This window comes from Arvicola amphibius, chromosome 10 (assembly GCF_903992535.2).
Source record: "Arvicola amphibius chromosome 10, mArvAmp1.2, whole genome shotgun sequence".
Classification (NCBI taxonomy): Eukaryota; Metazoa; Chordata; class Mammalia; order Rodentia; family Cricetidae; genus Arvicola; species Arvicola amphibius.
Genome location: NC_052056.1, coordinates 124762366 through 124777840, shown reverse-complemented (window position 1 = coordinate 124777840; position 15475 = coordinate 124762366). Strand labels below are relative to the sequence as shown.

The following is a 15475-nucleotide window of genomic DNA, read 5'->3' as shown; positions in this document are numbered from 1 at the left end:
TTTAATTATGTTCCTGCAACTCTGGAAGATTTAATAATGCAGGTTGTGTTGAATGGATTGGAGCAGCAGATTTTCATGGCAAGGTTAGAAAAATGTAAAACTTGAGCAAGCAGTCTATGATGGTTCTCTCTCTCTCTCTCTCTCTGGTTAGTAAGATAATGAGTTTTATTGTGGTGATTTCTTGATTGCAGTTTTATTTTTTTAAAGTTCTTTGTAAGCATAAACTAGTATGCTTATTTATTTCTGTCCTGTTTTGCTTTGGTCAATGATCTTGCTCCTTTTTCCTCACTATTTTTTCTTGATTTTATAAGTAGGGAAATAAATTATGACAGAAAAGATTGTTGTTCCCATGAAACAGCAAAGCTCGTGACCATGAGAGAGATCAGGTTCCCTCTGCACATTGTGTTGGGGGTTGAGCAGGACTCAGTGCGTGGTAAGCCCCCTTTTAACACAGGTCAGGGGATGATGACTGAGAGAAGCTGTTGGTGCTTCTGCTCTCCATGTTTAGATGTTCTTCAGTTTACAGTGTGTTCACATCCTGGGGGAACTCAGTTTTCATTTGGAGACATTTTTTTTAATATTTATTTATTATGTATACAATATTCTGTCTGTGTGTATGCCTGCAGGCCAGAAGAGGGCACCAGACCTCATTACAGATGGTTGTGAGTCACCATGTGGTTGCTGGGAATTGAACTCAGGACCTTTGAAAGAGCAGGCAATGCTCTTACCCTCTGAGCCATCTCTCCAGCCCCCAGTTGGAGGCATTTTAAATAAAAACTTCCTTTAATAATTCCAATCTCTGTGGCACAATAGTGTGTGAGCTCTCCTGGTACTCCTAACCCCATGCTTGGCTGGGAGTTCTGACTGCTTTAAATCATGCTTGACCTAGAATTTTGCTAGAGAGAGGAGAGATCCAAATTTGAACTTGATTTTTGTATCACTGTAAGGCAAAAAATAAAACAAAACTCAAACAACAACAAATGAAAAATAAAAAACTGAACATATATTAGCAGTTAGAGATCACCAGGCAGAATAGATAAGCATCTTGATTTCAGAGGTGTATTAGGAGGATTCATTTGTCATGACCACTAGTGATTCTTGGTCTTTACCATTTCCCATGAAATGCCTCCAGTTCACTGCTATTAGGAGTTTTGATAGAAGCCGTGCTTGAACACTTCTCCCTTTGCTTTATTTCAAGCCTTCCAGTCGAAAGCGGCCCCTGGAACGGGAAGTGGAAGATGTTGAGAGCACAAAGTACCGCGCCATATGTGATGAACTGGTTTGAACTTAAATGGTGGTGCACGCCTTTAAATCCCAGCACTGGGGAGGCAGGGGCAGGTGGATCACTGTGAGTCGGATGCCAGCCTGGTCTACAGAGCAGGTTCCAGGACAACCAGGGCTGTTGCACAGAGAAATCCTGTCTCGCAAAACCAAAAAGAAAAAGAAAAAAAAAAAAGGAAGAAATGTGCTTTTTTTCATACTGCTGTTGTCTTCCACCAAGATAAGTCTTTTTTTCCCCCCTAAGGCTATGTATTTTAATGGTGAGAATAACTGCTTTTCCATCACTGATACTATTATGCCCAGATCATGGAGTCTCCCCCCCCCCCCCCATAACTAACTAGGAGACTGAGTCCTGTATGTAAAAGCAAGAGCCTTTATTCTTACACAAGTTTGCAAACTTGGGCTCTCCGTGTGTCCATCATATTGGAGTGGTTGGAGAGCTGGCTTAGTTAGGGTTGGGTTTTTGTAGTAGCAAAGGTTGGGGTGAGGGATTTCTAAGGTTCAGGACCCCTGATTGTCTGGCATTTGTCTAGGGGGTGTCCTGGTGAAAAAGCGGTGGGTGTGTGCTCGCAGATGATCCTATCTACAACTGTTGGAATGTTGGGAATTTCTTTTTGATGGTCTGTTTCTGGGTGGTGCCTGGGTAGTCTCAGTTTGTGGTCTTTTCATAACCAGGTATTGTCTCCTCAGGGTAAACTCCTGAGACTCAGGCCTCTATTGAGCTCGTCATGACTGGCCTTGTACAATACACAATTAAAAATTGTGGGGAAAACAAAACAGTAACAACAACAAAAAAAAACTTTGTGGAAATTGGCCTCAGGACTTATACTTCACAAATAGCACTTTCGATGAACACCTTTTTCTTTAAAAAAGGATGTTAGGTGGGCTATGTAGAAAGATAGTTTAGTGTTTGAGAGCATCCCTGTAGAGTACTCAAGTTAGGTTATTGGCACCCATGTAACTACAGTTCCAGGGAATCTGATGCCCTCTTCTGGCTTCTGTGGCTACCCAGACACACATGTTCATACGCACAGGCACACATAAACATTAAAGAAAAATATTCTAAAATAATATTAAAAGTTGTTGTGTTTTTTATATGGATCTTCACCTTGACAGGTGTCACATGTCTGGCTTCTCATGACATCGCTCTGGTCTTAGTTTGTTCAAGCTGAATAGAAAGTCTAAAGGTGCCTTAGTAGAAAGTCTCAGTCCTGCAGGGTGGTGACTACATGTCTCTGAATTCAAGGCCAGCCTGGTCTAGAGAGCAAGTTCCAGGAAAGCTTGAGCTACACGGAGAAACCCGGTCACTACCACTACCCACTACCAAAAGTCTAAGTCCCTTAGAAAGGAAAGGGCATGGTGATGCTGTGTGGTGGTAGTGGCTGCTCAGAAGCCTATGTGGTGGCAGGCATGTTGCTCCTAGTGTTGTGAGCCCTTGTGGTAGCAGGCATGTTGCTTCTAGTGTTGTAAGCCAGTCTGGAATTCATATCAGCCTTCTACAATCTATCCCTGTGAGAAGCAGAAACAGCAAGTTAGTGAGTTCAAGGGCAGCCTGAGATGTATAGTGAGACTCTTGTCTCAAAAACAAATGAAAGAAAGAAGTTATCCTCAGACCTATATAGTTTACATCTCTGAACTCTTGGGCTTCATTGAGATATTAATTTTCCTCAAAATTTTAAGATGATTGAGGGGAAACAAGCTCCACTAGGAGCAGAAGCTAGGAGCAAATCCAGCCCTGGGAGCCAAGCAAGTCCTAGGACATTGGCAGACCACGATTGAGCCAACGACATGACTCAGAGTCAGCCAGTCTGCGATCTCCATCAGAACTGGAGTGGGACGGAACCAGTTAAGACACAGAACAAGCTCCACCAGGAGCAGAAGCAAGGAGCAAACCCAGTCCCTGGACACGGGCTGATCAGGACTAAGCCAGCAACTAGATCCAGAGTCAACGATCTTCACCACAACAGGTCCAACTCCAAGCAGGGGACTTCTGCAGGAGGAGATGCAGACCAAGATTTACAGAAACAGATCAAAGCCAGCAACCTAGGCCAAGGTAGGCCTGAAACAGCAAACTCCAAGGGAGCAGACCAAAATACAGAAGCACTGAACTACCTCCAGGAACAGGAATAACCAATGGGGTAACTAGAACTGTGACACTGACTGTACCACGAAGAACAGCCATCTGAGCTTTGGATTCACTGGCACCTAGAAGATTATTCAACAGAATCTCAGACAACCCCAACCACATCTATAAGAGGAAAAGATGAATGAAAAAGTTAAGATCACATCATACCACAAAGAGCAACACAATTCCAATAAAACATAAAGACCCTACAAAAGCAAGACCTGAACAACCAAATATGGATGAACCAGAAGAAAATGATCTAAAAAATAACCTCAAGAAAATGTTTGAAATTCTTAAAGATGAAATGAGAAGTTATCTTAAAAGAAATGGAGGAAAAAAAAAATTGGAAGATATCAGCAAATCACTTAAAGAAAACAAAGAAAAAACTCAAACATATAAAAGAAACTTGAGATAGAAAATTGAGATAGAGAAAATAAAGAAAACACAAGCTGAATGAATTATAGAAACAGAAATCATGAGAAAAAAGATCAGGAACCACAAATGCAAGCATGAACAGAATACAAGAAATGGAACAGAGAATCTCAAGCACTGAAGATACAATAGATAAAATAGACTCATCAGTTCAAACATTTAAATCTAACAAAAGATTAACCCAAAATATCAAGGAAATATGAGACACCATTAAAAGGCCAACTCTTAGAATAATAGGTATAGAAGAAGTTCAACTCAAAGGCACAGAAAATTTATTTAACAAAATCATAGAAGAAAACTATCCCTACCCAAAGAAAGATATGCCTATGAAGATACAAGAAGCATACAGAACACCAAATAGACTGTATCAAAAGTCCTCTTGCCACATAATAAATAAAAAATATTAAGGTCTGCAAAGGAAAAAGGCCAAGTAACATATCAAGGTAGACCTATCAGAATCACACCTGACTTCTCAGTGGAGATGATGAAAGCCAGAAGGTCATGGTCAAGCATTATGCAGACATTAAGAGACCACAGATGCCAGGCCAGAATATTATCTCCAGCAAAACTGTCAATCACCATAGAAGGACAAAACAAAATATCCCATGAGAAATCTAGATTTCACCAATACCTAGGCACTAACCCAGCCCTACACAAAATACTAGAAGGAAAACCCCAACCCAAGGAAGATGGCTATACCAACAATACCACAGACAATTGATCTCATAACAGCAAATCCCAAAGAAGAAAAAAAATGCACAAATTAACATCACCAACGATGAAAACTAAATTAATAGGAGATAGCAACCACCGGTCGTTAATAAATCTTAATGTAAATGAACTCAACTCACCTATAAAAAGGCACAGGTTAGCAGATTGGATATGAAAGCAGATCCATCCCTCTTCTGCATACAAGAAACACATCTCAACCTCAAAGACAGACATCATCTCAGAGTAAAAGGTTGGGAAAAAATATACCAATGAAATGGACCTAAGAAATAAGCGGGTGTAGCTATCCTAATATCTAGCAAAATAGACTTCAAGCTAAAATCAGTCAAAAGAGACAAAGCAGGACATTTCATATTAGTCACAGGAAAAATCCATCAAGAGGAAATCTCAATACTGAACATCTGTGCCCCAAATACAAGGGCACCCTCATATGTGAAAGAAACACTTCTAAAGCTTAAATCATAATTAAACCCCACACACTAATAGTGGGAGACTTCACACTCCCCCCTCACCTCTGGACATGTCAATCAGACAAAAAATGAAAACTATCAGATGTTATGACTCAAACGGACTTAATAGACAACTATAGAATATTCCATCCAAACAGAAAAGAATATACCTTCTCAGCACCTCATGGAACCTTCTCAAAAATTGACCACATACTCGGTAACAAAACAAGCCTCAACAAATACAAAATAAATAGGAATAACCTTATCACCATGGTATAAAACTAGAAATCAAGAGCATACTAATTCCAGAAAACCCACAAACACATGGAAATTAATCAGTGCTCACCTGAATCATCAATAGGTCAAGGAAGAAATAAAGGGAGAAATTAAAGACTTCCAAAATTCAATGAAAATGACCACACAACATACCCAAATTTATGGGACACAATGAAAGCAGTGTTAAGAGGAAAGTTCATAGCACTAAATGCCTACATAAAAAAGCTGGGAAAATCCCACACTAGTGTATGAACAGAACTTTAGAATAAGAAGAAGCAAACTCATCTAAGAGAACTTGACAGCAGGAAATAATAAAAATTGAGAGCTGAAATCAACAAAATAGAAACGAAAAAAATACAAAGAATCAATAAAACGAAGAGTTGGTTCTTCTAGAAAATCAACAAAATAGACAAACCTTTATCCAAACTAACCAACAGGCAGAGAGAATATCCAAATTAACAAAATCAGAAATGAAAAGGGGGACATAACAGACAAGGAGGAAATACAGATGATCACCAGGTCGTATATTGAAAACCTGTACTCCTCACAATTGGGAAACTTAAAGGAAATGGACAACTTTCTGAATAAATATCATTTACCAAAATTAAATCAAGACCAGATAAGCAAATTAAACAGACCTATAACTGCTGAAGAAATAAAAAGTCATTAAAGTCTCCCAACCAAAAAAAGCCCTGAACCAGATGGTTTTAGTTCAGAATTCTACAAGACTTTCAAAAAAGAATATCAATACTCCTCAAATTATTCCACACTATAGAAACAGATGGAACATTGCCAAACTTTTATGAGGCTTCAATTTCCCTGATACCCAAACCACAGAAAGACAATAATAAGAAAGAGAATTACAGACCAATCTAACTCATGAGCATTGATGCAAAAATAATAAAATACCAGCAAATTGGATCCAAGAACACATCAGAACCATCATCTACCATGACCATGTCGGCTTCATCCCAGATATGCAGTGATGGTTCAACATACGAAAATCTGTCAACAAGCTGAGAAAAAACCACATGATCATCTCATTAGATGCTGATAAAGCATTTGACAAAATACAACATCCCTTCCTGATAAAGGTCTTGGAGAGAGCAGGTATGGTAGGAACATACCTAAACCTAATTAAGGCAATATATAGCAAGCCAACAGCCAACATCAAACTAAATGAAGAGAAACTCCCATCGATTCCAATGAAATCAGGAACAAGACAAGGTTGTCCACTCTCGATATCTATTCAATGTAATTCTTGAGGTCCTAATAAGAACAATAAGACATCAAATGGAGATCAAGGGGATACAAACTGGAAAAGAAGAAGTCAAATTCTCAATGTTTGCTGAGGATATGATAGTTTACATAAGTGATCTCAAAAATTCTACCAAGGACTTTCCATAACTCATAAACACTTTCAGCAATGTAGCAAGATACAAGATTAACTCAAAAAAATCAGTAGCCCTCCTGTACACAGATGATAAAAGGGGCTGGGGAAGAAATCAGAGAATCAACACCCTTCACAATAGCCACTGAAAGACCCTAGGTTTCATGGGTGTTTGGAGATACTCCTAGACTCAATAAACCAGGCCAGTGGATGCAATCAGCAAGAGCCTTCTTTATTTTTCACAAGAGCTTGTGGGTGCCCAGCTCCGACTAGCTGAGGTACCCCGAACAAGCTCTCCATCCCTCATTTATAGGATTTTACAGGTTACATAGTGGAAGAGCATAGCAACAGGAATTTCATTGGTTCCTTAAATGGCGGGCTTAGGTCATCCTGGGAACAGCCCCTTTTGTCTGTTCCCAAGTTCCCCGCAAAGCTAGATAAAGCATACTTCATCAATTTGATAGTTGCGATAAGGTACCTTAGGGGGCTTGGTCTGGTCAGCTAGTCTTCTTGACCAGATGCAAACCATAAAATATCCTGCTGTGGCGCCAGCTGAGCCTTAGGACTTTCCGTCTGCAGCTCAGTTAAGTTTACCCAATTCTAGCAGGGCACATTGGTACGGGGTGGTGTGGGGGGGTCTTTCATTTTCTTTACAGCCTCCATTATTAGAGCTCATCAATTAAACCATCGTATTTGTCCACTGTCTCCTGGTACCTCCAGATGTAAACTGGAGTCTTATGCCTCTCTTCTGGTGGCGCCAGTTGTCCATAACGGAGGCAGTATCCGACCCAAAGGTCACATATTTCTGTCTCCTAAAGGTTAACTCAATTCACATCTGTTGTTTATCAGGGATGGCCTGGACACCATTCTCAATTTGTAGGGGGAAGCTCTGGTCTTGTAAATAAAACAGCCAGTTGTAAAATGACCTAAGCTTCCCAAGCATCTGAGAAAATAGCTCACTGTGAATGAATGATCCTTGATCTGCTGAGAAAGCTGCTGATAGTCTGCTCTCATTCTCCAAGACTTATAACTTTATATTTCTTTATTTCTATATTCTTATTTTTGGAATCTGTATTTTTATTTTCTTATTCTTGGACTCTTCAGCCACAAACAGCATAAAATATCTCGGAGTAACTCTAACCAAACAAGTTGAAGACTCGTAAGACAAGAACATTAAAATCTTTGAAGAAAGAAGTTGAAGAAGACACTAGAAAGTGGAAAGATCTCCCATGCTCTTGGGTAGGCAGAATTAACATTGTAAAATGGCAATCCTTCCAAAAGCAATGTACAAATTCAACGCAATGCCCATCAAAATCCCAGGAAATTTATTCAAAGACCTCAAAAGAATGCTACTCAACTTCATATGGAAAAGCAAAAAGCCAGGATAACCAAAACAGTACTGTAAAATAAAAGAACTTCTGGAGGCATCACAGTTCCTGACTTCAAACTCTACTACAGCGCTACAGAACTGAAAACAGACTGGTATGGGCATAAGAACAGACAGGAGGACCAATGGAACCGAATATAACACCCGTATATCAATCCACACATCTTCGAACACCTGATCTTTGATAAAGAAGCAAAAAATATCAAATGGAAAAGAGAAAGCATAAACATAAAGCCAGCCACACTGAACCTTATAGAAGAGAAAGTGGGAAGTACACTTGAACCCATTGGCACAGGGAACCACTTCCTAAATATAATCCCAGCAGCACAGACACTGAGAGAAACAATTAATAAAATGGGACCTCCTGAAACTGAAAAGCTTCTGTAAAGCAAAGGACATGGTCACCAAGGCAAAACAACAGCCTACAGAATGTGAAAAGATCTTCACTAACCACACATCAGACAGAGGTCTGATCTCCAAAATATACAAAGAACTCAAGAAATTGGACACCAAAAGATCATATAATCCAATAAAAAAAATGGAGTACAGACCTAAACAGAGAACTCTCAACAGAGGAATCTAAAATGGCTGAAAGACATGATATTGAGTGAGGTAATCTAGACACAGAAAGACAATTATCACTTGTACTCACTCATAGGTGGTTTTTAAACATAAAGCAAAGAAAGCCAGCCTACAAACCACAATCCTAGAAAATTTAGACAACGAGGACAGTAAGAGAGACTTACATAGATCTAATCTACATGGGAAGTAGAAAGTAGAGAAAGACAAGATCTCCTGAGTAAATTGGGAGCATGGGGACCTTGGGGGAGGATTTGAGGGGGGGGAGGGGAAATGCAGGGAGGGGAACAGAGAAAAATTTAGAAATCAATAAAAAAAAAGATTTATTTTTGTTTTATATAAATGAGTTTTGTCTGCATGTATGTACATTGTGTGGGTGCCTGATGACCATGAAGGCCATAAGAGATCACTGAAGCCTCTGGAACTGGAGTTACATATGATCATGTTGACTCTGGGATGTGAATCCAGGATCTCAGTAAAAGCGGCAAGTGCTCTGAATTCAAGGATTTTCCTTTTATCTTGAGCCCTGAACTGCCAAAAGAAACATTTCTTTTATTCTGTAAGCCTTTCTGCAGGAACTACCCTTTGACATGGCTGAAGTGGAAAAGTTGGTGGTGGCCAACACTTTACCTCATGAGAAGTGGAATTTGTTTTATATGGCTGGAGTTAGTAGCCACAGGAATACAGGCAGTTCTGATGGCGACCTCTCTGTTTCTGATCCATTGTAAATGTAAATTTGCTGGTTGATGATAGACCATACTAGCTTGCTGGCTGGGTTATCAACTAAGCAGTAGCTTCAGAAACTTTTTAGCTGGAAAAACAGACAGTCAAGCTGGGCACACAGCTGTTCCTGTGAGTGGTGGTTGGTAGTTCTGAGGCTGTTCAAATGTTCTGAGGTTTAGCTGGCCTAGAGCTGGGGGCTATTGGGAATTCGTGTGGCTTGAATATGTAAGGCGGTAAAGCTAAGGAAATCAAAAGAGTGGTCATAGATTCCTGACAGGGCTCTCTAGGTATGATAGCCTGGGGGAGAGAAGCCCCTCTGGTGGAGTTTAGGGTAGAGGGTGTGGTGAGAAGAGCCACAGGCTGTTGTTATAAAGAACCTGACCTCCATGCCATGTACTTTGGTATCCTAATAGGCACCTTTAATAAACTTTCAATTCCAGTGATCTCCCCCCACCCCCCAGCCATTATAGGGCTTCTCTTTGTAAACCTGACTGTCCTGGAACTCACAGAAATATGCTTGCCTCTGCCTCTTGAGTGTTGGGTTTAAAGGCATGTGCCACCACACCCAGCAAACTCAGTTTCTTTTGGTCCTGACACTGGGTGAACCTTTTTCTTCCGTAGGTGGGAGCTAGATGCACTTGGGTCCATATATGGAAAGAACTTCATGAGAAGGAAGCAATCACAGATTGAAGACTCAAAGCATATTTGATTGACAAGTTGATCCAGGTGCAGACAAGATCCCAGTTGCAACTATGCTTGAAGGTGAGATACCATCCCAGGACCTTAGTTATATGATCAGAGAGATTCCTTTTTGTTTACTCCAGAGTGAGTTCATTTGTGTCACTTATATGTGGAAAAGACAAGAGGAACAGCCAGCTACATAAAACTTCCAAGAGTATCCAGGCAGTGGCACATGCCAGAAGGTAGTTTGAGGCCTTCCAGGTCTATGAAGTATGGGAAATAAATTCCAAGATATTTTTTGACGGTAGGGGAAATGTTCTCTCCAATATTTTTCCTGCTAGCTTTTGGTGTGTGTGTGTGTGTGTGTGTGTGTGTGTGTGTGTGTGTGTGTGTTTGTGTGTGTTGAGAGAGGTCTGATGTAGAGAGAGCTGTGGGGAGAATGGTTGGGTGAACCCCTTCCTGCTAATTACACCACAGGGTTTAAAAGCCAATTTCCTTTTATTAATTTTTGGTTTTTTTGGAAGGGACACTTTGGAAAGATGCAGCAGGAATTATACCTGTCAGTCTGGGAGAGCCTAGTGTGTACCAGACATTGTGTGCGCATTATTATTTTTTATGTGCATTGGTGTTTTGGGTGGATGTATGTCTGAGGTTGTTGGGTCCCATGGAACTGGAGTCTCAGTTCATGATGCTTGGTGGCCCGAGGCAGTTCCCAGGAGGGGCTGCAGTGACTGGAGGCCGCAGGAGCATCCTTTGGCGGATGGGGGACAGACACACACCATGCAGAGATAGCTTGGGTGTCTAGTTTATTTAGTGGGTATTGGAAAGGGTTTAAGTGTAAGGGGAGGGAGGGAAAGAGCAGGCCGGAGAAGAGGCAAGAGATGTGCTTGCTTAGCAGGCAGGGTGAGAAGGGCATGGGGAGTGGCGGGTGCGGGTGTGTGTGTGTGTGTGTGTGTGTGTGTGTGTGTGTGTGTGTGTGTGTGTGTAGAGGGGGATGAGGGGGATTGGGAGTGGGCGGGACTTGTCTCTTAAAGGGACAGGGTATCCAGGTGACAGGCCAGGCCAGCAGGTTTACTTTTACAACGGAGAGTTGTGAGCTGCCATGCGGATGCTGGGTCCTCCGGAAGAGCAACCAGAGCTCCACAATATTCTTTTAGGTTTCTTCGAACCAAGATTTCTCTGTGTAGTTTTGGCTGCCCTGGAATTCGCTCTGTAGACCAGGGTGGCCTCGAACTAAGAGATCCGCCTGCCTCTGTCTCTGAAGGGTTCTGGGATTAAAGGCGTGCGCCACCACTACCTATAAATTCATGGTTTTAAAGGAGAGTAGGCGTTGCATCTTTTCTAGGGATCTCTCGGTTCTTAACCGCTCAAAACACTAGATAGATCTCGCCTGCAGAGAGCCACCTAGTGAGGACTAGGGGCCGAGACCTTGGATGCAGGAGGTGGGTTTCTGAAGATTCGATTCTAAGCGGCCAAGGGAGAGCACTGGCGCGCCTTCTCTAGCCGCGGCCCCGCGTGGTGCCCTCCGGGTGGTCCGCAGCGCGGCGGGCGGCTGCTCAGAGCCGGGAACAGCGACCCCTGCTTCGGGAGGGCTCGGCCGGGCACGCACTTGCGCGGTGCGTGCGCGTCGAGGGCGGGGGCGCTCGGCGGCGCGCGGCACGGCGGGAACATGGCGCGCGGGAGGGGTGCGCGCGCCTAGCCGGCGGGACCGTTAGCTCTGGGCGGACGCTGACGGGCCTCGCGGGGATGGAACAGCCGCTGACGTTGGCGCCCGAGCCCGGCTCGGCGCGGAGTCGCAGGCGGCGGGAGCCTGAGTCTCCGCCGGCGCCGGTGAGTGTGTGCGGGGCACGGGCCGGGAGACTTTCTTTGTGAAACTCTGTCGGTGCAAGCCGGGCCGGGCCTCGGCGGCTGACGAGTGACTTGGAGGCAGAGGCCCCCGCTCTTTGGGGTTCGAACCCCGCTGCGAACCGTTAGGCAGACCCGTCCCGTCATCTGCCCGCCTGCCTCAGTTTCCACGGCTGCGTTTGCCTCGCGAGGGGCTTGGAATGCAGCGGGCACCTAGGATCCGCTCCTCCTCTTCCTCGGCCCCGCCCCCTCGGAGCGGGACAGCGGGGGGGGGGGGGGGGCACCCGGCTAGAGACGGTGCCGCTCGGATGGCTCAGGTGTCGCCATCCAGGGAGAAGGCGACGAGGTTGTTGGTGCCTCGTCACCTACAGTTACTGGAAAGCTTTAGGTCCACCTGGGCTTCACAGTGGTTGGGTGTGTGTCAGCGTGAAAGATGCTGAGCGAAATTTACTTCGCCTGGCTGGAGCAGTCTTTTCTCCCTGAACTCTGTGGTGTTTTCTTGCTTTTGGGGTTTTTGTTTGTTTGTTTGTTTTGTTTGCTTGTTTGTTCAAGCCACTAACTAGCCAGGATATAGAAATAATCTGGAGCACTTTATTAAAATATAGGCCACACACTGTGCCAAGAAACACACGTACAAACTGATTTCTCAAGCCCTCGAAGTTGTGACTGGTCTCTTAAGCAGACAACTTGCACCGTTTTTACTTCTGCATGGTGCCTAGCATGTGGTAAATGTTTAGTAAATATTTGCGGTACTAAATGACTCTGGAGTTGCAACCTAGGAATACTTGAGCTACTTCAAGTGCCTTTTGAGAGAAATATCTGTCAACCTTATTTTGTATGTGATTTTTCTCAGCTTCCAGGTTAACTTTTGTGTTGTTTCCAGTGTAATTGAGAAAAAGCAAGGTATGTGTTGATTAGTATAAAGGATCATGTCTGAATATCTTGGCCAGATTAAAATGAATTCTGAGCGTCAGGGATATGTCTCAGTGGGTAAAGGTTCCTGCCACCATGCATCTGAGTTGAATCCCTGGGACCCACACAGTAGGAGAGAAAGGACTCTGGCAAGTTGTCCTTTGACTTCCTCACAGGTGTACCAACACTTACACAAACTCATGTGTATACAGAGAATAAAATAAATTTAAAAATTCTAAGTTAAAAAATGCAATTTTTTTTCTTATTCGAAGATTGTCCTCTAAAATTTTTGTTATTTTGAGACAGGTAAACATTTACATCTCTTTTTTTTTCTCTTTCTTTCTTTCTTTCTTTCTTTCTTTATTTATTTATTTTTATACAGGGTTTCTCTGTGTAGCCTTGGCTGTCCTAGAACTCACTCTGTAGATCACCCTGGCCTCAGACTCACAGAGCTCCATCTGCCTCTTCCTCCAGAGTGCAGGGATTAAAAGTGTGCACCACCACTACCTGGCTACATTTTCCTTAAGAATATTTTTTATGTATTGTTTTGTTTGCACATATGTACATGCAGCAGAGGCCGGAAGAGGGTTTTGGTTATGAGTTGTAAATTGGATGCTGGGAATGGAGCTCTGACCCTTTGGAAGAGCAGCATTGCTCTTAAACATGAAGTCATCTCTTCACCAATATTTGCATCTTCATTCAAGGAAATCTGTGTTATTATTTATTCAGGAAAGTTGGCAGTTTCTTTTCTTTTCTTTTCTTTTTTTTTCTTTTTTTTTTTTTTTTTTTTTTTGGTTTTTTGAGACAGGGTTTCCCTGTAGTTTCTAGAGCCTGTCCTGGGACTAGCTCTTGTAGACCAGACTGGCCTCGAACTCAAGAGATCCGCCTGCCTCTGCCTCCAGAGTGCTGGGATTAAAGGCGTGCGCCACCACTGCCCGGCTGGCAGTTACTTTCTTGAATGTTTTTTTTTCTTGCCTGTACTACAGTTGCTTGAAACAGTGCTTTTCCCCATGTAGTTGTATTTCCTTTAGTTGATTTCTCTTCAGTAGGGTTTTTCAGGAAATAGAGAATTCAAGTATAAGATAGGGTGATTGGATCTGAGATTGCATCTGGAGAAGAAAGACTGAAAAATAAAATGGTGTAATGTATTGTCTTGTCGCTTTTTGTGGATACCTTTAAAAGAAACATCCTTTTTTATTTTTCGAGATAGGGTTTCTCTGTAACATTGGAGCCTGTCCTGGAACTAGCTCTTGTAGACCAGGTTGGCCTCAAACTCACAGAGATCCACCTGCCTCTGCTTCCCGAGTGCTGGGATTAAAGGCGTGCACCACCACCACCTGGCGAAACATACTTTCTTTAGGGATTGGGGAGATGGCTGTGTGGGTAAAGTGCTTTCTATGCAAGCAAAAGGACCCAAGTTCTACCTCCAATTCCCCCCTAAAATTGTGCCAGGTGGTATGGACCAGTAAGCCCAAAATTAAGAGTTAAGTTATGGAGAGAGGTGCATCTCTGGTTCTCAGTAGCCAGCCAGCCTATTTGAAACAGTGGGCTTTAGGTTTGGAGAGAAATCTCTTAAAAAATAAGGTGGAGAAATCCTGGCATGGTGACACATACTCATACCCATTACTCAGGAGGTAGATCTCTATGCATTTGAGGCCAGCCTGGTCTACATAGAGAGTTCCAGGCCAGCCAGAGCTACATAGTATGTGTGTTGGGGGGTGATGGGTGGAAGTAAGGGGGTAGAAAGCAACTGGAGAAGACACCCAAAGTCTACACCTTGTTGCTGCCTCAGAAACATTTACAGATCAGTGTACCTGTGTTCACACATTCAGGCAACACACATACACTAAACTACCTTCTGAAAAAGCTTTATTCCTGCTAAGTGTGGTGGCACACACCTTTAATTCCAGCACTTGGGAGGCTGGGATAGGAGAATCTTTGCAACTTTGAGGACAGCCTATTCTACATAGTAAGTTTCAGGATAGTAGGACTACATAGAGAGACCCTGTCTTTAAAACAACAAAACAAACCAACAAACAAAACCCTCCAGAAACCAAAAAAGAAAAGCTTTATTCCCAGTTTATACATCTATAGCACAACCCCTGCACATTGTGGAAAGTGGGGACAGAAAGATTGTAAGAGCCAGAGGAAAAAGGAGTTTGTTGTGAAATTGTGTCTTGTAGTAATGTCACAATCTACACCCAGTATGATACAAATGGCCATGCTAAAGAGGAAGGGGGATAGCTCAGGAGACCTCTGCTCTAGACAAAGAATTACAGGCAGCTAAGGAATGCTGGGAGCAAGAGAAGTAATGTTCATCAGGGACAAACACGCTGGTTTGTTATCCAATACCCAGTGGTCAGCCGTGGAAACATACATATGAATAATATTATGTGGACTGAGCAGTTGTATTTATGTGTATGAATATATATTTATATCTGTGAATATACTTACCTGTATGTAATAACAAATAATTTAAAAAGACCATGAATATGAAAGGGCAAGGAGGGGGATGTGTGGGATGGTATGATCTAGGAAAGGGAAGGGGGACATGTTGCAATTATAATCTAAAAAAGATTTTAAAAGCTTATTGAAAAAGTAAAACTTTGGCTGGGCAGTGTGGCACATACCTTTAATCCCAGCCCTCAGGAAGCATCAAAGCTAGA

At 42.7% G+C, this 15475-nt stretch overlaps 2 protein-coding genes across 9 annotated transcripts in view; both read left to right on the top strand.

Moving 5' to 3' along the window:
- Chek2 (checkpoint kinase 2) overlaps positions 1–10219 on the top strand; it is a 53371-nt gene extending 43152 nt beyond the window's left edge. For 6 of the 7 annotated variants that reach the window (XM_038345629.1, XM_038345630.1, XM_038345628.1 and 3 more), the window contains one exon: positions 1199–2352. In XM_038345629.1, coding sequence (XP_038201557.1) covers positions 1199–1285 — 87 coding nt within the window. In that variant the 3' untranslated portion in view covers positions 1286–2352. Of the gene's footprint in view, positions 1–1198; positions 2353–9992 lie in introns of those variants that run through there. The other variant, XM_038345631.1, reaches the window with a different exon arrangement.
- A 1513-nt stretch (positions 10220–11732) lies between these two features.
- Positions 11733–15475, top strand: part of Ttc28 (tetratricopeptide repeat domain 28) — a 489585-nt gene continuing 485842 nt past the window's right edge. For both annotated transcript variants that reach the window (XM_042055899.1, XM_038345627.1), the window contains exon 1: positions 11733–11882. In XM_042055899.1, the coding sequence (XP_041911833.1) occupies positions 11799–11882 (84 nt within the window). In that variant the 5' untranslated portion in view covers positions 11733–11798. The remainder of the gene's footprint in view (positions 11883–15475) is intronic.